Genomic DNA, 24,987 nt, shown 5'->3' with positions numbered 1-24,987 from the left:
TCCTCATAAAGCTTAACAGGATTTGCTGTAATAATAATAAAATGACTGTACATTCTGTAGGTGAATATAGCATCCAATTTGCACACAGCCATGAGATTGCAAGATGTCACTCTGGGGGAGGCACTGCTATTTGGTGGGCATTCACACAAAACCTTACCATTGTGGCATTACTTATATGGCTGACAGTAGTTCTGAAAGATCACAAATTGTACTTTATTCCAAAATAATTCACAAAATTATCTAAATTGCCAGATATTACGTAATCACATTTGTATTGAGATCCAACATTTATATACATTGACAGATAAGATAAACTCTTAATTTGTTTCGTATTGTATTCAGCCCAAAAGATTGTTGCACATAGAGCTTTTCTTCTTTGTTTATTAAACTTGTAGCCTTTGTGTTTTGTTCACATAGAAACTAGAGCACAGGAGAAGCGTCGTCAGCATCAGGCCGTGCTGAGAGCAGCAGCAGCCAACAATCCCAGCAGCCAGCGTAGCAATCCTGCCCATCGCTTCATGCAGGTCACTCAGCCTGTCTCCCTCAACTACTCCAGAGACCCATCACGGGCTTCCAGTTTAGGGCCTTGCAGTCTTCCATCCTCCTTCAGCATGGCAGGTTTGTATTCAATCCAAACTCCACACTTTTCTAAGTATTTCCCGCCCTTAAAGTCCCTTCCCAAGTCAAGACTATTGAACAAGTCCTTAGGCAAACACTTGTCACCTCTGCTTCATCCCAGTCTTCCTTCCTTGAAGTTTTTGAGAGAAAGAACCAGCAGTCTGGGGTCATCAAATAAGAATAGTAGCCAGCAAGGAAGGGGAAAGCAGAATTGAGGGAGAAAGTGTGCACAACAGAATGAAAATGTATAATAATTTTACATTTGGATTGTGGGACAAATTGTGGAATCTTAGTAAAACAGTCTTCGTAAAACAGTCAATTTGTACATTTATTTCCACAAATTTGGGTACTTAGTCCCATAAATCTGTAACACACTACTACAACCAGGAAAGTGATTCTAATGGGTTATTTGTTTTACTTTCCATTTAGGGCTATTAATGATACCTTTTGCAGTAGTAGTAAAATCATAGGTGGTTACAGTGCTGTTCTTCAATATTTACAGAATTCCACTGAACACAAACATAAGAGAAAGGTAAAAACGTAACCTTAAAGAGACAATATCCTTTTAAGGGAGATAAAATAAGCTATATTGAAGCAGTGCACACATTAAAAATGTGAACATTTCAAGGAACTTTATGTCTGTGTATACATTTTGAACCAGTTTTTAATTGGTGTTTATAATAACATTTTCAAAATAATGTCGCCTAGTTTTGGATCCCGCTACCAGGGGGAAGAGCTGTGCAGATCTAACTTAACATTTCCTTTCATTATTTTAAACAATTTAAATTATTATTTAAACTATTTAAATTATTTCAACCCTGCCACTGTGCAGCAAAGTATGAATCTAGGATAGGATCGTTGAATATCCCACCCTAAGAACTTAACGGCAAGGAACACCTAACTGGAGATGACTACCTTTGGGAGGAAGAAAGAAAGGAAGAGAATAGGGAGATATTATTGAGCTATTCTTGTGCTACATTTGACTAAGAACCGCACTGGGGCTTGTTCTCCCCAGTTGGATAAAAGATGTGCATTGCCACAGTAACTAATGAAACCTCTGGAGTAGAGAAACGTTTGGGGGCAAAGGGAAGAGAGCAAATGCTCTAATTTGGTTGTCACTAAATAATACTGAAGAGCAGGATAGTCTGATCTTTATTTAAAAAATGATACTGTCTCTTTGAGAAGGTAGGCAATTAATTTGAGTTTGTTGTCACAGAATTGTGTTCTATTTCCTAACTCATACATTACGTGGTCTGTAATTGCACACATGGACTCGGAGGATATTTCCTATTTTGAAATGTTATAATTATTTCCTATTGTTTAGTATCACTGTTTCCAATTAGCCTTCATTATATGGACCTGTCACAGTACAAAGCATTGAAATCAAAAGTGAGTGCCTCTGTACCTCTCTTATCCAACTGAAAGACCTGATACTGTTACCATTCCAGATATTTAGTTCTGTAGCTCAGTGGTTAGAGCACTCGCCTCGCAATCAAAAGACCTGGGTTCTATTCCGGGCAGGGTGAAATGTTGGCTAAGTTTCTTTACTCCACACGCCTCTGCTTACCTCGCAGTAGGTAGGAACTCGGTTGTTAGTCGATTGGCGGATCGCTTTTCTGGGGATAATAATCCTTAAAAAACAATAATAATGTGGTCACTCAATCCACGACTGTTTGTAGAACACTGCTGTGCGCAATTAGCTGCCGTGTTTTGCCCATAAATATACAGTCAATTCACTTTACAGTATATTTTGTGAAGCACTTTGAGACGTCTGAAAGAAGTGAAAAGCATTGTATTATTATTATTATTATTTTCCTTTACTTTTGTATTTCACACCAGAAAGATATTAGGCAGGCAACAGACTCATCTATGGTTTGTGGTTTTGCTGCTTAGTTTATTGAGAAAAAATTAGTTGGTCCATGGGCTGGAGGATATGTTCTTTCCTGGCTAAGCCTGGCTGATGAGAACCAATTAAACTCTGCATTAATAAATAAGTTGAAGTATCAATCAGATAGCCACAGGCGTGTGCATCTGAATCCTGAATTTTCCACAAAGCTTTAGTTGTAAGAATTAATATCAGATTGTATAATATTTGGGCAAATTCTTAAATTTGTTCTTTAAACTGTTTTCTGTATTTAAAGAAATACAGAAATCTATCCCCCAAATGTTGCACATCTGAAATCTTAAATATAAAGCTTAAAAAAACGATTGAAGCACGGATTAGGAAATGCTGATATATTTAATAAACATTGCCAAAAACACAAAGGACATCTTCAGCAGTTCAGGATGCCTAATTAACCTCAGTTGTATTTATAGTTTTGAATCCATCTGTCACCAAATTGTTCTATTTTAAAATAAAATATCATCTGGTTTGAAAACTACAGTAACCAATATTGAAAGCAATGCACTTTCATTGGACCATATTGAATGTGATACTTTACTCAACTGCAGGCATTGGTATGGTGTTGCAATTTATTAGTATTCCGATTTGCAATGCCACATTGTGGTGGAATAAGGGTTTGAAACTATTGATCCCTACATTGCTGGGTTCCAGACGTAAGCTATGCTACTGTAGAGAATTGGTGAATGGAGCTCAGGAAGGAAGGAATACAGATGGTGTATAGGAGAAGGTTGCCTGCTTGCCTCTTGCATTGCCAAGAAAGTCCGTAAAGAACTGATAAGACTGAGGTTGTTTCAGATGAACTCCAGAACGAACATTGTAATATAAAGAGGATGAACGTGGAGCAATATGGATTAATATATTAATTCTCCTGTTTTGCAAGATAACAAGCTGAGATTTATTCTTTAGGATATTTTATTGTCCGGTATTTTCTTGCAAGATGCTGCATAAGGTATGTGAAGAATAGAAACCATGAAGAAGAGTTGAGTGGTATAATGTATATTCCACGCATGGCATTAGCTGTCATCTCAGGAACACATATAAGTTATCACTGCCCATTTAGGGAATATAAATAATATAGGTAGGGTATCCATAGCTCTACTATGCTATTTTATCCATTCTATTTTAAATATTTTACTTCACACTGCTACCCAACTCTAGGCTTTTGAAACATATCCCTCTTTAGGCTTTTACAGCAAAAACATACAATATTTACTTATGAGTGTTTCTGCACAAAGTCATAAAATCAATAGGAACAATCTTTTACAACGAACTGTAGTCTAATAGAATAAGTGAAATTCACTTTTTTTTAATGCTAACATTTAGCAGTCAGTTCTACAGTCCTTTGCTTATTCTCTAAGTCCACCTTACTTTATTAGAAAATAGTTAAAATTACTAGATAACCAAATGTTATTGTATTAAGTTATACAATAAATTAAGAAAAACATTCTGTTTATTTTTAATTGACAAAATGACATCAAATGGTACACATTTTTTAACCTATTAGACAGCTGTGAGCGGAGAAGAAGTGGAGAAGGAGGCCACATTCACAGAGGCAAAAGTGCAGTATAGCCATGAAGATGCTTTGTGTGTATAAACCCAATTGCTGTAGACTGCAGTTGGGACTTAAGATAGAACAAGTAGAGATATAATTGGAGCAACTTGAATTAGTTTAAAATTGTTTTTAAGCAATTTGGTGCATTGGCAGCCAACCTGACAATTGGTTGTTATTGCACTTATGCAAACTGTTATGATAGCTACAGCAAAAATGTATAAAAGATGTAAGTATGGATATGAATTACATTAGGATACCTAACATGGTAACTGTACAATTAAAAAAAACAGTGAACCAAGATTTCCTTCACTAATCCTTTCCCCAGGATAAGTATATAGAGAGAGAAGACCAGTGCATTACAAATTACATTTCCAGCAAAGAACCTTATATGTAATGCATTGTATGTGTACATAGGTTTCTACGCTCTTATAACTTTATAGGCTGAATACATTCATAATTTCTCCACCAAAACATAAATATCACTAATAGATTACTTGTTTTTGACATATTTAAATTAGTATATTTATAATACATAATATAGTTGTTGATAATCTTCAAGGAGCTTCCCATAAAGTGCTAAGATTACAGAAAGCTTACTGGATACAATGATTCTGTCAAATTATTTTTGGTGCACTATAAAAAGCAGAATAATAAAATAATTTACAATAACTAGCTTTGTATTCAAAATCCTCCTTTGCATATTTGAAATTAAAACAGTCAGTGATTCACTTTTAGTAATTTGGTTACCAAATTAGTTTTAACCTATATATTTTGCTCGTTGAGGATATATTTTGATACATCTGCCAGGAGGAAGAGATGGGAATGGAAACAGTGATCTAACCAAAAGAAAACATGAAAGGTTTATTTTGATTCATGCCAGTTGGAATGCAGTCCCATACTATTGTTTAACCTTAAGCATATTGAGTCATTGGCCAACCTTGACTAAAATTATAAATGATCAAAAATGAACCTGTGTGATATTTTCCAATATTATCTTAATGCTGCAAAAATAATTTATCAGATTTTTGCTGTTGTATAACCCTTGCTAAAAATAAATGATAATCCCAATGATTCTTGTATTCGTTCATAAGCCCCTTTGATGATTATATGGCATTTCAGTTAGATCAAAGACAATTCTTCAAAATGAAATCAGTTTCAGCTAATTTATGCACGTCTAAGATTTAGCTTGGTGAAGTGTCATTCCACTTGCTTTTTTTTTGTTTGGGAAAGCTCAGATAAAATAATTATATTTTTTCCCTATCTGAAAGAAGGCAGTGTAACCAAAACAGCTCCACCCTCCCACAGAATCAACACTTGAAACTGGGTGCATCTTTGAATACCAAACTTGAACAAATGGTGTTCAGATTTCATCAGAATTTCAAGCTGTAGCAGCTTGACATGTCATGCAGATGAGTCAATTTGCTTACTTGTCTACTTGGAAGTAAAGATCAACCTCTTCAGTTTAAAGAAAATTGATTTAAATGAAGGTTTTACACAACCACTTTAGAATCTCAACAANTTTTTTAATTGTTGTACGACATAATGTATATGTATAATAAATACATCTGGTAGTAATTTGATGCAGTTTATTGCTCAAAATAGTTTATGATACTTTCTTTGGAGTCTAAATTATCCAATAAAATTTAATCTTCCAAATGAATAGGGCATAAGTACATGTATTTTGCATATTACCAATATTAGACTTAAATGTATTTTTATGATGCTACTCAACCTCTGCCTTCTGTTTGCTCTTGCTCTAAAATCTGATCTTTCCCCAAATATGTACCAATTCATTCTAATTTGAACATGTTATAATAACGAATTCTATAATTGAGCAATATATTTCAATATCAAAGTAATAGTTCAGTGATGGAGTCAAATCAAAATTTGTCAGATTTCCACAATGCAACCAAAAAACATAATGGCAATAGCTAAACTACTGAGAACAAGTGAGAGCATGGGCATGAAACAAAGACAAAATTTAAAAAAACATTCCGGATCAGGCTTAATCTGAAGTGATTTTATTTCACAATAATTGAAATCAGAAATATTACATTGATCTGATTTGAATGGACATGGGAAGCATATTGATCTGTGGTTTTATTTACTCTGATTTATCAGTACACTGATTATTCTAAGTGACAAAAAAATACAGTAAAGAATTTGTTGGTTGCTCAGCCAGATTATGCAATCAACATACAGACTCGCAAAATTCAACGTTCAATCTCAGGTCTGTGCTAATTCATTAATATCATGTGAAAAAGAGTATGGGTAGTAGTATTTACTGGACTCAGTGCCTTGTGTTAAAGAGGGGAAATATCATCCAGGGCTTCTGTTTCTTATTGATATTCAGTGATACCCCCCCCCCCCGCTTTCCTTGATGAAGGTCTATATGTTGTGGATGTAGACTGGTGGGGGCGGGATTAGGTTCAGCTGTAATGCCCCTATATTTTACCAGTCCAATGACATTGCCATGGTTCAAACAGAAATAATAGCCTCTTGTAAGGAAACGTAGAGTAACTGGTGCCTGTGGACAGTGTCCCCAGTGGAAAGAAAATGTGCGTCAAAAAATTAGTCAGACAAGAAAATTAGCAGGTGTGGTAAAAGGGTCATTGGTTTAATGAAAGTTTCAAATAATTGTTTCCCATTGACACGTAGGCTTTGGGGAGTGATTAACAATAACTTGTCATTAAAAGGAATTGTTTGTGTAAAATTGGATATACATTTGATATACCCAATATACTGCTCAAAGGCTATACTGCTCAAAGACCAGACAAAATTAATACTTTATTTTGTGTTGCATTTGAAATACCATAGTAGGGAAAATGTTTTTTTTTTGTGTAAGGTAACAAAAGGTTCATAGAGTCATTTATGAACTGGTAAGGGTTGAAAATCCCACACCACAGCTTTTGCAAAATGCAGAAACTGTGGTCAGTTTCTTAAGTAAAAAACTAAAGTAATACTAGGAGAAAAGTTTATGTTTCTAAGACAGAACCATCATTCATGTTAGCACAAACACAAAAGCAATGAGAAAAATGGTAGGATGTGTTCAGTTTGTTCAGGCCATTTCATAATTTTCATCTCTTCCCTGTTTCAATTCTTGGATGTTTTGCTTTGTTACAAATGTCAGAAACCCTTATTTAAGAGTTTGGATAATGGAATTATATTTTACATTTTTGTGTCAATTGCTTTGTTGTGCCAATTCCTCATCACCTTTTCCATTTTTGTTAAGATGTGGAGTTTGTGGAAGTTGTTTAGATGTGTGTTTTTGGTAAATAAACTTATTTGTATGTTGATGAAAAAAGCATACTTTCTCTTGTAATGTTACCTTTTTGCCTGTTGTGATTGTATGCACGATCAGCATTTATTTAAACTACTACAAATATATAATCTCAGAGTCACAAACCAAAATTCATTTTAGGAATATAATTGAATTTTCTATAAAGCAAAAAACCCCTGGCTACTTAATGGGGAGGGGATGGGCTGCGATTCTTCACGCTTACTTGACTTGTGATACCTCTGAAAGCCAATACCATCTTCAACAGGAAGGGGGGTGCTAAACTCTTTAGTGTTAGCTGATTCAATTCCAGCAGTATGTGTTGTTTGTGAAGCCTGCCTTCTCCCAATATGTCATTATGCTCTGGATTTAAACAAGTGAGACGTGTTCCCTGGGTGAAAATATGACTTTCAGAACTGGAGGTTGAGAATATAGCTCTTAAATGTGGGGGGCAATCACAAGGTTTATAACAAACCAAAGAGTATAACATGCAACCGGTTAGCTTTGTTCCAGTGTTAGGAATCTGCATCAAGTCTGGAGATCAGCCAACCTGGCTTGTCAGCAGGCCTTGGAGGGGCAGATCAGTCACTGGGGCCAGGGATCCTTCCCCACTTGGCTCCTGTTAACCCTGCGAGCCAAAGCTCATATGAAGCTTTGGTCCTAATGTGGTTCTAGCTGGAAAAGCATTGGGTTTTCTGCAAAAAGCAGTTTTAGCTGGTTTCATCAATCTGAGATGCCAAGGTGAAGGACACTATACAAATGCAAATTGTTAGTTGATCTCCAGTAGTACACAATACATACTCTGGGCTCCCCAAGCCTTTACGCACAAACCTGTATCTAATACTCTCTGGAATTAGGTAAGCAGGGTATGTCCCTCCAAGTGCACATTTCCATTTGAGACACAGAAATTTACGTGTGTGGGTTGCATACATATATGTAACTATCAGTCTGGTTTGGATACTCTTACGCATGGTGATGGGTTTCTCTATGTGTCAAGCAACTGGTTAACCCAATATAAAATCATACCTAAAATTCTTCACCTAGTGACTTTCTAATTTAATCAGTTCAATTAGGAAGCACTTGGTAGATGTTAAACCTCTTTTTCTATACAGGGAATGAGGAGGTTGTGCGTCTCTATTGAACTTTCATCCACCATTAAGTGGATACTTAAAAATTGCATTAGCCTATTAGCAACCTATTTGGCTATGTGAAAGAAAAGTTCACTGATTGTTTTGTAATGACACCTGCTTTGGGTCCAAACCAGGTTAAATCTCATCTAAAATGATAATACTTGCATTTTGTATTGTACCTATTATGTTGAGAATATCTCAAAGCAGTTCACAAAGTTTTTATAGCGCAGTGGTGGCCAACTCATGATCCGCGGGCTGGAAATGTCCTGAGGGGCCATCAAGAAGTGCCCCCCTGAACATTCACACTAGTCTATTTAGGTAAGTCTGTGTTCACTCAATATTGTGTTTCCATTTTTTTCTTGTTTGAATAAGATTCAATCAAGAAGATGTATTTTATTGGCTGACCAAAAAGTTGCACACTACTGCTATAGAGTATAGTGACTGTGTATGTGAAGGTGAATTTGCACACAGCAGTGTCCCACAAACAGCCATGAAGTGAATAACCAATTTTATCTGGGGGATTGTTAGTCAGGACACCAGGAGAATCTCCCTTTTTGGATAGTGCATGGATTTTTAACATCCACCAACGAGGCAGACGGGATAGTAACTCTGACTAGGGCCCCCAGCACTGCATTGGAGTGTCAGTCTAGACTGCACTCAAGAAGGCCCGTACTGTCAAACCTGTCTACCTGACCTGAATATCTCCCATCATTAAAAAATTGACCAGTTTTCCTGTTATCTCATTCAAATAGAGAAATCCAGGGGGACATTTAGCTCTTGGTCTGGAGGAGGCAGAAATAGAAGAACCAGGAGGAACTGCAAAGAGATTGCATTTCCTGAGACAAGTGAAAATAAGAAAAATTTCAGCAAAAAGAAATAAGACTTGAGGAGCACCCAATCCATGAGGCAGACAGGATAAAGTAGATCTACTTTTTGCGTCCAATTCACTGACTTCCTAGTAAAGCAATATACTTGAGTGAATGAATGTAAGGTCACAGAGATTGAATTAATTTAAAAGAAAAGAATATCATAACTCCTGTAACAATGATTGCCCAGCAACAACACTCCTCACTTTGATATCACAAAATTCATCAAAAAATGGGCTTGAAAAATATTTTTATATATTATAAACTATATATAAAAAAATCTCTACTAATTACATTGATGCTATCAAAATAGTTTTGCATTTTTACTTCATAAATCCTAACTGAATGTCATAGAACCGTAGATCAACATTGTTTCTAAATAAATTGTTTCTAAAAGAATTATTTCTAACTGTGTCCCAGTGTCCAATATTGTAATACATGGAAAATAAAGTTACACACAAGTAATCTGTTAATATTCTTTGCCAGTTTTATCTATTTCCCTCTTTTTCTCTCCTGAAGATATTTAATTTAGTTCCATAACTCCTGAATGCTCTCTGGTACAATGCCCAAGTGATAATTAGTTATATTTGAGTCTTCACAGAGAGTTCCAGCAGAATGATGTTCTCACTCAAATTGTCCACAAACACACACACCTCCAGGAATTAATACATATCAATATTAATGACCTCAAGTTGGATATAGGGTGAAGTTTTTGGATAATATGACGCTAAGAAGTATAGCGAATGGTGAGGAGGTTTGCAAGAGACTGCAGGAGCATTTAAATAGATTAGCGCAATGAACAAATCAGTGGCAGATGAAGTTTAATGAAGAGAAATGTAAGGTACTCATGTTGAAGAAAAAGAGTGGAGTATATATTGAATGGCAGTATTTTACAGAGGAGCAAAGGGACATAGGAGTGCAGATACATAAGTACTTGAAAGTGGTAGCTCAAGCGGAAAGGGCTTTGAAAAATCTAAGATAGTCACAAGAAGAGTGATCAAAAAACTTAGGAGAATTTTTTTTCGCACAGAGTTGTTGGGGTGTGGAATGTCCTGCCACCAATGCACAGAGTGCATTGTATGTTTCAAGAGGAAAGTATATGAAAGATACAATTCAATACAAGTTTACATTTATATAACGCCTTTCATGTCGGGAGGAAGCCCCAAAGCGCTTGACACTGCTGGCTGGACACCTGAGCTGGGATGAAAACCGAGTGGGGTGGGGAGCAGAAAGATGACTGAAATTGCAGCAAAAATGTATGTCCTGAGATGGACCCTGAACGAGTGAGGGAGGGAGCAAATTGAAGGGACTTTGTGATGAAGCTCCAGAGAGCGGGGACAGAATAGTCTGAAAGCCTGTCTGCTGATGGTGGAGTTGATAAGCCAAGGGACATGAAGTAGGTGAAGCTGAGTGAAGGGAGCATCTAGGCAGTAGGCTGCCAAAGTATGGTGGGTCGAGAACATGGAAGGATTTAAAGGTCAGAATGATGATCTTAAACTTGATCCACTAGGGAATGAGGAGCCAATGGAGCTGAGCGAGGATGAGGGTGATAGACTCGCAGAATGTTGTGCAGGAGACAACAATGGTGTAGAGCTCTGGATAGTTTGCAGCTTGTCTAGTGCATTGACAAGAGCTAGAGCATTGATACAGACAAGCCTGGACGTTAGAAAGGAATGGATGGATGATGGTCTTGGTGGGCCAAGGGGAGAGGTAGCAGCAGAGGTGCATAATGTTTGGGACATGAGGAAAAGCTGAGCAGGTAAGAGCATGGATGAAAGACAGTTGGGATTCAAGCAAGACACCAAGGTTCTGCACCTGACCCATAAGGTGGAGTCTGTACCTATGGAGCTTGATGCTATCAGTGCCTGAGGTGAGAAAGTGCTGACTGGAGCCTGGTCGGTGAGCCTCTGTCTTATCAACAAGATAGAAGCTTGAAGGCGTTTGGGGGATAGGCCTGGGCAGCAGGAATTAATGAACAGCTTGCTCTGACAGCGGGAGCAGACCTTGTGGGCTAAATGGCCTCCCTCTGCACTGTAAATCTCTGATTCTAATTAGAAATAGGAAATGATTTCACCTCCCAGCTGTCATCAGTTAAATCAGCACAAATTGAATATGGGACTTTCCAGGTCTGTATGGATCAGGTACTAGCTTGATAAGCTTGCTGCCATCCAACTTATACTCTTGCATGAACCTTTCCACCACAATTTCCTAAGACGTAAAAGTAAGAAACATTTTTCATAAGAGGAACGATGGAGCTCCCAATTCACAAGCCAAACAAGATGAAGCAATGCATCTATTTCACTAACCCTTCTTATTAAGAGAAGGGCTAATAAAGTGACAGTCTTCTGTAAAAGTGTAGAAAAATCTTGATTTATAAAGCTTTACATGAAACTAACATTACAAAGTAAGAAGAGGTCAGTTCAGCCCCAAGTATATTGAGTGGCATTATTCAGTATCATCTCTATTCAATGATGGCAAATCCAGGTTAAGTTTGTGACATATAAGACATGTGTCCACACAGTTCTCCTTCATAGTTCTGAACTCATGAATATCCAGCAAAGGACTTTCTTTTGCTTCTTTTGTAAGCAGTGAGATGGATGTGTGGTTAAAGGGAATTGTCTGCAGGTAGAGAGGGCTCCACCTTAGACTGACCTGACACACAAGATTCTGGATGTAGAATTTGTTTCACAGTGGTCACATCTATTTGCCAAGGCCCCTCACATGAGGATCTGGATGAAGCAATTAGTATTGAGTAAGCCTGGTACATGGTATTGAACTTGGATCTCCAGATCAGTTCAGGTGGCTGGCACAACACAACTGTCCTGTAAAGATTCCATGCTGAAGGCAGATGTCTATCAAATAGCTGATGAGAAAAATCTGAGACTTGGGATGACAGCTACTGGAAAGCCATGTATGTCCATATCTCCAAGGTTTGCTGTCAACCTTGGTATGCGGAGAGGTAAGCTGTTCAATGGAGAGGGATATATGTCTGAATTGTGGGCAGGAGGATGGTGGCAATGCTCTTACGTATTTCATGCTGAGTTGTGCTGCTCAGCAAGAAGCTCGCAGGGAGTTCATAGTATCTGCCATCCACCTAGTGAGGGATTGTGGTTGTCAAACTAGTGATTATCCTATGGCGGAGAGGAATTGGCTCCAAGGCAATATCCTTGTCAATGAAATGTCAGAATCGAGTCAATCCTCTTTGATGATCTCAATAAACTGGTTTGTAAATGAGACAGGTCCACAGTATTCCAAGACACTGCTAATGACAAACACGATAGCCTGGCTCATCAACAGGACTCAGAGGACAAACCAGTCACTGGGAGTAGGGATTCTTCCCAGTCAGCTCCTATTAAACCTGTATGTCAAACCTAATGTATAGTCCAAAGTTCTAATGAACCCACAACCTTATGATTCAGAGGCAAGAGTGATATCAGGTTAACACCTATATAGGAATACATAGAAATACATAAAACATTACAGCACAGAAATAGGTCTTTCAGCCCAACTAGTCTGTTTATGCACCACACGAGCCTCCAACACTCCTCATCCCAAACATTATCCAATGTTGGATTTGGATGTCTATTTTCTTTATTATTTTGGTAATCACACATCATCCTAGCTTAGTTGGTAGCATTCTCTTATTGCTCAGCTCCTGTTAACCTGCAAGCTCTAACAGATAGGGTGATCCTAGCTGAACAAGCAGAGGGAAAGCTTGCCAGACAGCGATATCAATGGCAAATTATGCAGTTTTAGCTGGTTAGACTCCACCAGTACCCCAACCCACATTCTTGGGTCCCCAAGCCTCGGCACTTGACTACCTGTGCCTAATACTTTCCAGAATTAGGTAAGCAGGAAGCACCCCTCCAAGGAGGAAGTGCGCATTCCATTCCAACAATCTATCTTTGGAATTCCTATGTGTAGGTGGGATCCACCATACACAAAATCCAATTAATTCAGAACTCCGCCACCCGGATACTAACCTGCACAAAGCTCCGGACCCCCATCACACCAGTCCTTGCCAGGCTGCACTGGCTCCTAATTTCTGAACAGATCGATTTCAAGATCCTCTCTCATTTTCAAACCTCTTCATGCCCTCATATCTCCCTACCTTTCCGACTTGCTCACTCCCCCCCCACTCCAACACTTGCTGCCTCCGTCCGGCTGGCTACGGCCTCCTGTTCATCTCTCGCCCCCTCTGCTCCACCATCGGCAGCCGTGGTTTCAGTCACTATGGCCTGAAGCTCTGGAGCTCTCCCAATCCCTCCGCCTTTCCATTCTCACCCCACTTTCAAATCCCACCTGAAGACCTTTTTGATCGTGCTTACCATTCACCACCCCCCCTCCCTCTCTCCCTGGCTCGGGGTCAGCCTCCTCCACAGTTAAGTGCTCTGGGATGCTACATGGCGTGAAGGGCGCTATATAAGTGCAAGTTGTTGTTGTTGATACCCGTGAGCAAAGTAATAATAATAATAATCCTTGCATTTGATAGTATATTTTAGTGATGAAATTCAGTCTCCTTCAGGAATGTTAGAACAAGAAATAGAGAGTAAATTGATAACTGAAATTTGATGAATAGAGAATAGAGAATAAAATCATTCATAACAATAGAATTTGCATAGAACTCATAAGTTGGTTAGATCTTAAAGCTTGTTATATTATAACTATCATTATGCTTGATGCTCAAATTTCTAACCATTAATATTCTAGGGGTCAATGGCACTACCCCACCTCCTGCAGCCAAAAATAGCATTTCCCAACGTGTTGTAAAATTGGGAAGTGAAATGTTGGAAAGCTCAAAGTCAATGGAAGATACAAAAGGAAGGATACCGAATCTCTCAAAGGTATAGAGCAATTATTTTTACTACCTCAATACTAAACAAGGGTACTTTGAAAAGTCCGAGGTCATAAACTGCAATGAAGTATTGTTTAATATCATATCCTATACAACCACTTCATCTCCCAATCATAATACAGAAAGATATGGTTCTAAAATGTAGGATTTCTAACGGGATTCTTTGATAAAGAATCTGAATTGTGCAAATGCGGACTGCTTCACGTAACTAAGATTAAGTCATGTTAATCCTTGGGAACTCCATGTCAACATAATCTCCTTCTGGAGTGGAGTTCCTGTAGGTTGATGGTAAATCTAATGAGATTTCTCAATAAGGAATCACATTAGAAATTACACATTTTAGTCCTCTTCGTTAAAAGATGATTTAAAAAGATAAGTGATAAAAAGATAAATTCGGAAAAAAAATTCTCAATTTATTTATCTTAATCATCTGAAAGCCATCGAAAATGGTCCTCTTTTCATAAATGTTCAAAGTGTAGTTTTTTCCATTCTTTTCTTCCTCTATAAGTATATAGCAAAGCATATTAATACTGCATATTATTCAACTGAGTCATAATCTCTCCTACAACTCTTATAGAAAGGATGGCAGTTCTGGATGAGTGATTAAATATAATATTTTAATATAATTTTGCATTTGTCTGGAAGAGTGGAGATCGATTTTGTTATTTAGTATGTAAAAATGTAAAAGCTATGCTAATCTTGATTAATGCAAATTATGTTTCCATATTTGGATTCCTTTACCTCTCACCACCTTGTTAATTGATAGAGTGTTACACCCAACACTATTTTCACCTTGACCCGTTTTAAGTTTTTACTGATGTTCTGTGGGATTCAGACAAACAGTTCATTTAGGTTACAGTCAGTCACTAAATGCTTACTTGTCAGAAGATCAGATACATGCAAAAATAATACTTGGATGAAAATGCAATGTTTCTTAACAGATTCCATGTGACATTCAATACATTCATTATTTTCAGAAACATTCGGATTTTCACCCCTCTATTAGCATGGCATTCCTATTTACTGATGCAGATATTTCCTCCACTGCTCACCGCTTACAGATTTTGCCACTTTTTCTCATTCAATAGTTGAACCAAGTTTGGGACTTGTTCATGTAAAAGCTCAGAGTCACCAATACACATGCTGTGATACCTCATTCCTGCACCTGGGTACTTTAGCTTCATACATCACAGGATCACATCTAATCTTTCATATTAAACCACGGTCATGCTTTGTTGTGCTAATGGAGGAATAGATTCTATTATATTGAGTTATAAAATCAGAGGTTACCCGCAATCTTTATCCACATTCGCCTAAAAAATTCACAGCCACTACACTTCATAGTAAAATCCTGTGAAGCTCTTTGAGACGTTTTGACGACGTGTTAAAGAATTATATCAAATGCAAGGATTTGTATTATTATCCAATGGTCCTGAACAATCTTTACAAGCTCAAATGTAAATTAGATTTTCTTTTTTTAAAAAAAAACTCTTGCTATTGAAACATTATATAATTTGTGAAAACTGTACATTTATTTCTTATTTGTCCGGTTTGCAATTGAATCCTGTTTGCCTCACGATTTACATTTTATTCCTCAGAACTCCTTGAAGAAAATCAAAACATGTTTCAGGAAATCTTTGGATTATACCAGGTAGTAAAACTTTTTATATTTCTCTTTATAATATTTCTTTACATCCCCCCACACCCCATATAATTAGAATAAAAAATAACAGATTATTCTAGTTTTGTCCGTCCAAAAGTGACATAATTGTTGATTGTCATTACCTAAACTATTAAATGTATCTTTTTGAAAGCTATTTTCTATGGTACAGCAGTAGTGATGATGTACTTACACACAAATCTTTACATAATAAAGTAAAGCATTGAAGGATCTTCAAATGATCCAATCTGGCTTTTTTTAAAGCCTGGCAGAGGTATAGTGGGTGTCATGATTGTGGTTTCATATGTAGAGCATGTAAGTAAGTACCTTCACAGACTGTTCAGGGAATGCAGAAATGAACAGATTTGTGCCAGATAATCCAGTTAACTGAGACAAAATTGCCACCAACATTGGAAAAAGCAAAGATAGGGACCAGATCGTTGAAATTCTTCATGGCCTTCTCATCATACCACTGTCACGAAATTAATATGTATAGAATTTTGGAAAAGTCCTAATTTCAGCCTTAATTTAGAAACCAAACTAGTTTTCCACAGATCTTTAAAATGAAAAGTTGAGAGACGAACAGCTATGTAATTTGGCTGTCAGGTTATAAATGTCTTTTGCAGGTTCCAAATCACATGTTTTCCTTCCATAGATGGTTTTCCGATTGCTGTAATGATTAAACTATTATGATGGACTATTTTAGTTTTCTTTTAGTTTGGGGAAATATTGATCATTGATCTTGGAAAAAGATGATAAACAATTTACTTTGATTCCTGATTTTCCAGCTCAGCCTGAGCTATTATTCCATGTAACCTAAGAATTGTCTCTTGAATGATTGTAATTGGATTCTGTTGCAGGTTTTCCCCCCGGGCCTATTAAATGACTCGAGAGTTATTTATAAGACACATTTGATACTCAAGTGATATTTGCTTTAGAATGCCGGAAAATCACCCCCCCCCACCCCCGAATAGTCAACCAGTTTGGCTACCATGAGAATTTAGTTTTGAAAGTTACTAGACAATATGGGAGTGCGTGAGGAATTGCAACTGAGCTCGAAGCTTCTGGGTTAATAAGAAAATGTAGCACCAGAGAAATTTACAGCCCATTGTATTTTTGCTGGCTCTTTTAAGAACAATCCTTTCATTCCCATTTACCTGTTCTTTCTCCATACCCATGTAATTGACTCCTGTTTAAGTATTAAGAGGATGGAGGTGATCGGCTCATGGAGACTAGTGCGGGAGACGACATGAGCTGCAGAGTTTTGAATAATAAATGAAATGTAAGGATTATTATTAGTTTTAAATTAAAAAATAGAGAGCCTGATGTTCGACCTAAAATTTACTGAATATGATGCTTCCCTGAGGGTTCAAGGAGGTGGCAGCACCAGGACCCGGAGTGAACAAACCGCTTGTCTGCAGAGAGTCTCTCCCCATTCTCCGTTGGTGGTCTTAAAAACCGTGATCTTAAACTTAGAAGTTTAGAAATGCTGCAACTTTTGCTCGATTGATCTTAAAACCTAAGAGCATGAGGAATGTCGGACCCCAGAAAGTATGTTAAAAAGCTTCTGAGATCGCTTGTGAGATGTGTTCCTTGTCAATACTGTAGTAACATTGGTTGACTTTTTTTTTCAATTTATAGCTCGGAGCAACAGTTGAGACCCAGTCGGATCCCAGTGAGAAAAAGTCTTTCTCTTGCGTCCCCTCGTTCACTTGCATCCCATGGAAACCTGCGTCCCACCAGTTTGCCCAATAGTGACCATGTACTGAAAATGTGGAAGTGTATAAGGCCTAATCTTACAAAGCAGAAGACTGAAGAACGTGAGTGCTTATCCTAACCAATCACTTAAAGTGCCCTGATACTGACTTCAGTTTGCCAATACTGGGCATTTAAACAAGGATTGACCATGAGGCCATTTAATACATTTTGACCCCATGCTATGTAGGTTCCTAATTTAACTAACCCACTTTTCACTCTTATACTCAGATTACTCAAGCTCTTGTAAATGGGGCTTGTGAACCAAATGGACAGAATTAATGTGGTTATAATATGATATAGATCACAGATCGTAACATAGACCTTCACAACAGTGATGATAATCTAATTTGATCTTGGAAAAATATGATGAATACTGAATATATTATTTTATTTAGCAGATGTTTCACTAACTTGTTCTGCTATGACCCTGGCCCCATCAATACTTAAATGGAGGAACCAAGAATCTGTATGCAGTGGGAAAGGTGGACCAGAAACACAGCTGCATATCCCCGATAAGGTTGTATGTTTGATATGAAATTCAATATCTCCTTTTATGGGTTGATCAGTCAACAAAGGTCAATGGGTTGGAAAATTAGATGTTTCGTAACAGATTTGATATGACAATTATGTTTAAAAAGTGTCCTTCAAAAGGTTGAAAAGCAAACCAACGGCAACAAAACAACCTTTGGTGACATTTATGATCGCAACTTATTCATTGTTTTGTGAGATAATTTGTTAGCATATCGCTTCAATTTCAACTGCAAAACTGACACCTCAAATAGTGCAGCAACCTTTGTTGTTTTATTAAATGCAGACAAGTAACAAAGCCACAATACAAAAGGTCAGAGAAAAATGTGGAGCATATCTAATTTATACAAGAAGTTTCTTATTTTTCCGATTTGGCACATAGTACTAAAGTTATTACAAGTGTCCTGTTAAAGTGTGTATTTTCGATAGATATTGGTTTTAAGGAAAACCTCTGGAGTTTTTTTGTATAGCTTCTTCTCAAATAATGTTTTTTTGTAATCTTACATGTATTCCATCTCCTGGAATTTGCTCAGTTCTGTAGATTTAGGTCTCTGATGGCATAGGAAATGGATTTACTGGAAAATTTAATATTTTTACAACAATAAATGAAAGGAGACAGCAAAATGTTAAGTGTATTCCAGATTTGAAAACATGAGATTAGAAAATTGTCAGTCCATTTCAAATAACATGTATTATTGCTATAATAATTGTCCTTTTTCTCAGCAGCTCCCACTCCCGTTGCCCACTGGAACAGGCCAGATGACAACATATAGGAAGATACTGTCATTTTGCACTGACGGCTGATGCCACATTCACACAGGGGTATCATTAATAGACAATCCAGATAGAATTCCTGTCAATGTAGGAGTAGAACTCCATTTTGGAAGTAAATCGCAATGGACCGAAGTACCCATCAAGTACTCCCAGTTACGAGGAACTCCCCCCATTTGCACAACCTGGATTGCTTATAGAGCCCACTGTCTGTTTATAACGTTTTTATTGGGATGTTTTACTGTGTCTATTTGAGGGTGTGTTTGGTGCCAGTTTGCACATACCTTTTATCACTATGAGGTGTTGCTGTGCAGGCACTGGTACTCCACCTCTAGCTGAGAGCCGACACTGCTCATATCAGCGACCCGCTGCTGTGCGGGTTCTTAAAAATGATCATTTGTCGACATTGTTGGTCCAATGCTACTTCAGTAACTCAAAAAACAAGCTAGATTTTAATCCTTACAAAAATCTAAACTCCAAACCGTTTATCAATTCCATTTGAGAAATATTATCAGTAACTTTCATGGCCTTTTTCCCATTCAGAAAAACCTGGAGACAGGCTTGTTGAGATTCGGAAATGTTGGGCTAGGCTGGGGATGGGCAGCGTCTGGAACATGGGTGATCAATACATTTATTTGTATTACGCTGATTCCTCCTTGTCAGCGAGAGGTGGGGGTTGTTTCTTGAGCCCACATCTAAGAATTTGGTGTTTGATGGTGGGAGAGGGGGTGTGCACTGAAGTCTGGGAGATGGAATCATTGTTACACCTAAAGTAATGGCTGCAGATGAACATATGTCTTTCCTACCCCTTCCCCAACTACTGTAAAGTCACAGTGATTGTGACCGTTGAATTTCCTCCATTATTATTATTATTATTATTATTGTTAGGGTAAAATAAAAAATGAGTGAACACTAACAAGATGTACAGAAAAATGAACTAGTGCTGAGATTCACCTGTTTAAATATTTGCTATCTGAGCACCAGTGGTTTTACATATATTGTATTTGTATCCTTGTGTTTGCCATGTGAAATAGTTTGAATATTAGCCGTTCAACAAACTTTCTAGGAGTGTAAAAAGTTGACTATGTTTTATTAAATGAAAACTTCATTACTACAGGCTGAAAGGCAAAGTAACAAAGAGGAAATCACCTCATTGACATATTCACCAAGAGTAGTCATCATTAGCTGACAGTGCTGTGTTGAGATCATTCATACAGCCCAGCAGTCTCCTGTAATGCTCATCTGTGCCACTATCTCAGTTCCATACCCCTGCAGTTAGTTGGATCCCAATTCTCTTTCTGAACTCTCTGGATCAAACAAGTGAAAAATAGTCAGCAATGGTAACAGAATGTAAAACTGCATAACACACAGGACTATTATTCCTTCACAAAAACAGACAGTAAAAAGTTTTGTAAACCCTTCTTATTACCAAATTTCAATTTAATTGAAATGTGCAAGTAAATTGTTTATACTTTGTTCTTTGTAATGAGCAGCAAACAAAAGGTGCTTTGGAAATGAGGTGGTGTTTGGATACCAAAGATCCCAATGAGCATTGCAGTGATGTCTGGATTGTATCGTATGAATCTTGTAGCTTGGGGGGTTAACTTGGGGATCCTGGGGTGGGGGGTTGGAGATAGCTCTTTAGTTTATAGGCTCTTATTCAGGAATTAATTGCATGTCAACAAAATTGATCAAGGGATAAAAACAACAGGAGCTAAAAACTGTTACAGGTCAGTGGTTATGAATTCACATACATTCTTAAAGTTGCACCCCAAAGTACTGCATACAGTATGGAGGATTCCTCCACCAATTGGAAGCCAGACACATAGACTGCGTTTACCCTGGAACCAGAGATAGAAATTTACTGCACGGAAGAAAGCCATTTGGCATTCCGTTTGTTCTTGTAACTGTATGAAAGTATTGAACCACCAGCAGCATAAACAACAGAACCACATTGGTATGAAGACATTCCTCCCTGGAGACTATCAAATACCAGCAGTGTTTAAAAGGAAAATGGTACCCAGGCTTCGGAGCATCATCTGTACAACATCAACATTTGACCAACATTGATGTAATGATTGTTTTGTCAGGACTGTATGTATGTATTTATGTATTTATGTGTGTGTGTGTGTGTGAGAGTATTATGTCACAATGTTTTACAGAAGTGTTCAGTCAGAGCCTGCTGTGAATTTTAGTGTAAATGGGACGCTGTGGAAAGAAAACAGCATCCAGAAGATAGATGGAGACATAAACTTTTATTGATATAATCAGCCTGTCGGTTTCCCTACACCAGCAGTGTGCAGCACATTACTTTGGGGTTAGCTTTATACGTAAAAATACATGTTATATATTTGAGAGCAAACTGTGTAAATGAACTTTATGGCGTGAACTTCAATTATCTTTAAAGTGTTTATCTTCAAGTGTGTTTTAACAAACAACAATGTGAAAACTTTTACTAACTAATTTACATTGCACTTTTTAATCAGCAGAATAAACTCACACTTATTATCTTGTGCCGATTTCTTGAAAATCTATTTTGTGTGTAAAGTTAACTTCTCTCTGCGCTTTGCAAATAATGTAAGCTTTGTACGTTTTGACATTTTGTGACAGTAAAAACAATCTTATGATTAAAAAAAAATTCCAGTCATACTGAAACTTGATGTTGGTTTATTTAAAGTGAGGCATTACTGTTCATTAAGATGTGAAAGAGGTAAGATAAATTGTGATTGGATTCAAGTTAAAAAAAAAAGCAGGCATGAGGCAAATGATGCCTCAGTACTGGAAAAACGTGGGGAATGGCTAGGGCTACAGGGGGCTCACCCCACCCTAAATCCATCTACAGCTCACCTCTTTAAGACCTCACCTCTGATGACCGATAGACCTGTCAAGCCAATGGCTCACCTGTCTGAAAAGTGACCGACCCTTTAACTCAGTTTTACTCAGCCCCCCCACACCCAAGTATATTTTTACCCACCGCCTATGATCCCTTAGCATACATAGAGTATAACAACAACTTGCACTTATATAGTGCCCTCCACACAGGGTAGCGTCTCAGAGCGCTTAACGGTGGCGGAGCCTGACTCTGAGCTGACAGATGGGGGAGGGGGGGGGTTGGGGGAGAGGTGGCCGTAAACACGGTCGAAGAGGTTTTCAGATGGGACTTGAAAAGGGAGGAAGGGGGCAAGGTAGAAGGATTGAGGGAGAGTCTTCCAGAGTTTTGGGGTATAGTGGCTGAAAGCGCGATCTCTGATGATGGGGTGGAGGATGCGAGGGACGAGCAGGAGTGCGGTGCCAGTTAAGCAGAGACTCCAGGTAGTGGATTGGGGAGTGAGAGAGTGAGGAGGTCGCAGAGGTAGGAAGGTGCCAGAGAGTGAAGGGATTTGAACACGAGTGTGAGGATCTTGAAGTCGATCTGTTTGGTGATGGGGAGCCAGTGGAGCCTGGCCAGAAGTGGTGAAATGTGTGAACAGAGTTTGGTACGGGTCAATATGCAGGCGGCAGAGTTTGATGTTTTGAATAGTGGAGCTGCAAACGCATAATGAGCTGCATGTTTTGAATAGTGGAGCTGGGGAGACCGGCGAGGAGTGCATTTGACCAATGGACAGTATGTCTCCTCCAGAAATGTATGGCATGCCAACCTACAAGAACTCAGCTCCAACCTGAGATCCAACGTAAGAAGAGAGACAAGTTCTTGTAAGTCTAACATGACCAAATAAGTATGGATATGAAATACTGAGGAAAGCAAACGCATGCAATACATGTTGATAACTAATATTCCTTGCATTTATTTGATTTGTCTCTAAAGCATGATGGATTTTCACATGTGTCAGACATCTGACTGACTAATAAAAAAATGCTTGTATCATTGGATAGTCCTTTTTGAGTAGTCTTTTCAATAAAATCCATTATCAGGGCAAGAAAGGACCTTGCTTACATGTTCATCTATTTTAAATCAATAGTATCTACCACTGACAGTCTACATAGCAGATTCTGCAGTTTTAAATAGTGAACTTCTGAACAAAAACTCTTTTAATGAAAAACTAAATGATTCTATACAAAATTGTATAGAAATTTACATGATGTTAACAGGTCATTCAGCCCAACTTGTCTATGCTGGCATTTATACTCCTAATGAACTTCCACGTCTCCTGATACCCACTCATATATTCTTCTATTCCCTTCTCCATCAATTTTCCTCTTAACAACATCAAACTGCATTTATGTAGCGCTCGTCATGCCTGTGGCAGCTCGGAGTGCTTAAATATGTGGATGCTTTTATGTTTCAACCAGTTTCGAGGAGTGAGTTCCACATTCTCATCATCACAATCTGCGTAAAGAAGTTCTGCCTAAAATCTCTTTCAGATCTTCTCCTGGCGAACTCGCGTTTAAGCCACTTTCATTTTGGACCCGGCAACAAGTGGAAACGGCCGATGAACGCCCACTCTCGTCAAACCCTTTTCACAAGTTTGAACACCTCGAACGCATCCCCTCTCAGTTAGCCACTCAGTCCACGGCGGTTTGTGGGACGCCGCTGTGTGCAATCGGCCGCCGCGTCGCGCCCGCAAGATATACGGTCAATTCACTTCACGGCATATTCTGTAAAGCGCTTCGAGACGTCTCGGAGACGTGATCAGGCGCTATCCTCGGGCAAGTTTCCTTACTCCACACAGAGCCTGATAATAATCCCTCCAAAAAAAAACAAAAACAATAATAAAATTGGTCATTTTCAATCCACGACTGTTTGTGGGACATCGCTGTGCGCAATTGGCTGCCGCGTTCGCCCACAAATATACAGTCAATTCACTTTACAGTGTGTTCTGTGAAGCGCTTTGGGACGTCCTCCCGACGTGAAAAGCGCTATATCAAATGCAAGGATTATTATTATTATTATTATATCGAACGCGAGGATTATTATTACTTTAACATTGTGACCAGAGCTGCGCACCGGGTTATAAATCTGGTCCAGACCAGAGCCCGATACCAGTTTAACATTATTCTCCACAGCTGCACACGGTGCTACAATTGCGCTGTGGGGCAGTGGCGGGTGGGGGGGGGGCGCTGTGGCTGGGGTGGGAGTGACCGACCGCCGGGGGCGCTGTAGCTGGAGTGTGCCTGACCTCAGGGGGGGGCGCTGTAGCTGGAGTGTGCCTGACCGCAGGGGGGGGGGGGGGGCGCTGTAGCTGGAGTGTGCCTGACCTCAGGGGGGGCGCTGTAGCTGGAGTGTGCCTGACCTCAGGGGGGGGGGCGCTGTAGCTGGAGTGTGCCTGACCTCAGGGGGGGGGGCGCTGTAGCTGGAGTGTGCCTGACCTCAGGGGGGGGGCGCTGTAGCTGGAGTGTGCCTGACCTCAGGGGGGGGGGGGGGCGCTGTACTGGAGTGTGCCTGACCTCAGGGGGGGGCGCTGTAGCTGGAGTGTGCCTGACCTCAGGGGGGGGGGGGGGGCGCTGTAGCTGGAGTGTGCCTGACCTCAGGGGGGGGGCGCTGTAGCTGGAGTGTGCCTGACCTCAGGGGGGGGCCTGTAGCTGGAGTGTGCCTGACCTCAGGGGGGGGGCGCTGTAGCTGGAGTGTGCCTGACCTCAGGGGGGGGGCGCTGTAGCTGGAGTGTGCCTGGCCGCTGGGCGGGGTGGTGAAGGGCCGCTCTTTCTCCCTACCGCCCTCCTCGGCTGCTCGTCGCCCTGGAGCCGCAGATCGCGGTGCCGCCGCCCGGACCCGCTCACAGTCACTGTGCCGCCGCCCGGTCGGGCCTATCCCGCACCCAACCATGTTCTCCTATGAGTATGTGACCCCGGAGCAGCTCGCCGGCTTCGACAAGTACAAGGTAGCGCGCTCTTAAAGGCGAGGGGGCGCGGGCGGATTTCTGTCGGGTCAGACCTCCCCCCGTACCCCTCCCCCCTCTCCTGTACCCCTCCCCCCACCCATGTACCCCTCCCCCCACCCATGTACCCCTCCCCCTTCTCCTGTACCCCTCCTCCCTCTCCTGCACCCCTCCTCCCTCTCCTGTACCCCTCCTCCCTCTCCTGTGACCCCTCCTCCCTCTCCTGTACCCCTCCCCCTCTCCTGTACCCCTCCTC

General features: G+C 39.5%; 2 protein-coding genes across 9 annotated transcripts in view; both read left to right on the top strand.

Annotated features, from left to right (window-relative positions):
* The window catches only part of agbl5 (AGBL carboxypeptidase 5), a 46,468-nt gene extending 24,901 nt beyond the window's left edge, over positions 1-21,567 (top strand). For 4 of the 8 annotated variants that reach the window (XM_007900420.2, XM_007900426.2, XM_007900417.2 and 1 more), the window contains 6 exons: positions 418-618; positions 14,057-14,190; positions 15,800-15,852; positions 17,503-17,681; positions 18,018-18,136; positions 18,871-21,567. In XM_007900420.2, the coding sequence (XP_007898611.1) occupies positions 418-618; positions 14,057-14,190; positions 15,800-15,852; positions 17,503-17,681; positions 18,018-18,136; positions 18,871-18,951 (767 nt within the window). In that variant the 3' untranslated portion in view covers positions 18,952-21,567. Of the gene's footprint in view, positions 1-417; positions 619-4,025; positions 4,740-5,344; positions 6,438-9,232; positions 9,701-14,056; positions 14,191-15,799; positions 15,853-17,502; positions 17,682-18,017; positions 18,137-18,870 lie in introns of those variants that run through there. The other 4 variants (XM_007900418.2, XM_007900422.2, XM_007900425.2 and 1 more) reach the window with 4 other exon arrangements.
* A 3,017-nt stretch (positions 21,568-24,584) lies between these two features.
* selenoi (selenoprotein I) overlaps positions 24,585-24,987 on the top strand; it is a 31,740-nt gene continuing 31,337 nt past the window's right edge. Inside the window, exon 1 of the mRNA XM_042333373.1 lies at positions 24,585-24,734. Within this exon, the coding sequence (XP_042189307.1) occupies positions 24,678-24,734 (57 nt within the window). The 5' untranslated portion in view covers positions 24,585-24,677. The remainder of the gene's footprint in view (positions 24,735-24,987) is intronic.

The sequence above is a fragment of the Callorhinchus milii genome, unplaced genomic scaffold (assembly GCF_018977255.1).
Source record: "Callorhinchus milii isolate IMCB2004 unplaced genomic scaffold, IMCB_Cmil_1.0 Scaffold3, whole genome shotgun sequence".
NCBI classification, from domain to species: Eukaryota; Metazoa; Chordata; class Chondrichthyes; order Chimaeriformes; family Callorhinchidae; genus Callorhinchus; species Callorhinchus milii.
The sequence above is the reverse complement of the archived record's forward strand: the minus strand, read 5'-3'. Positions and strand labels throughout refer to the sequence as shown.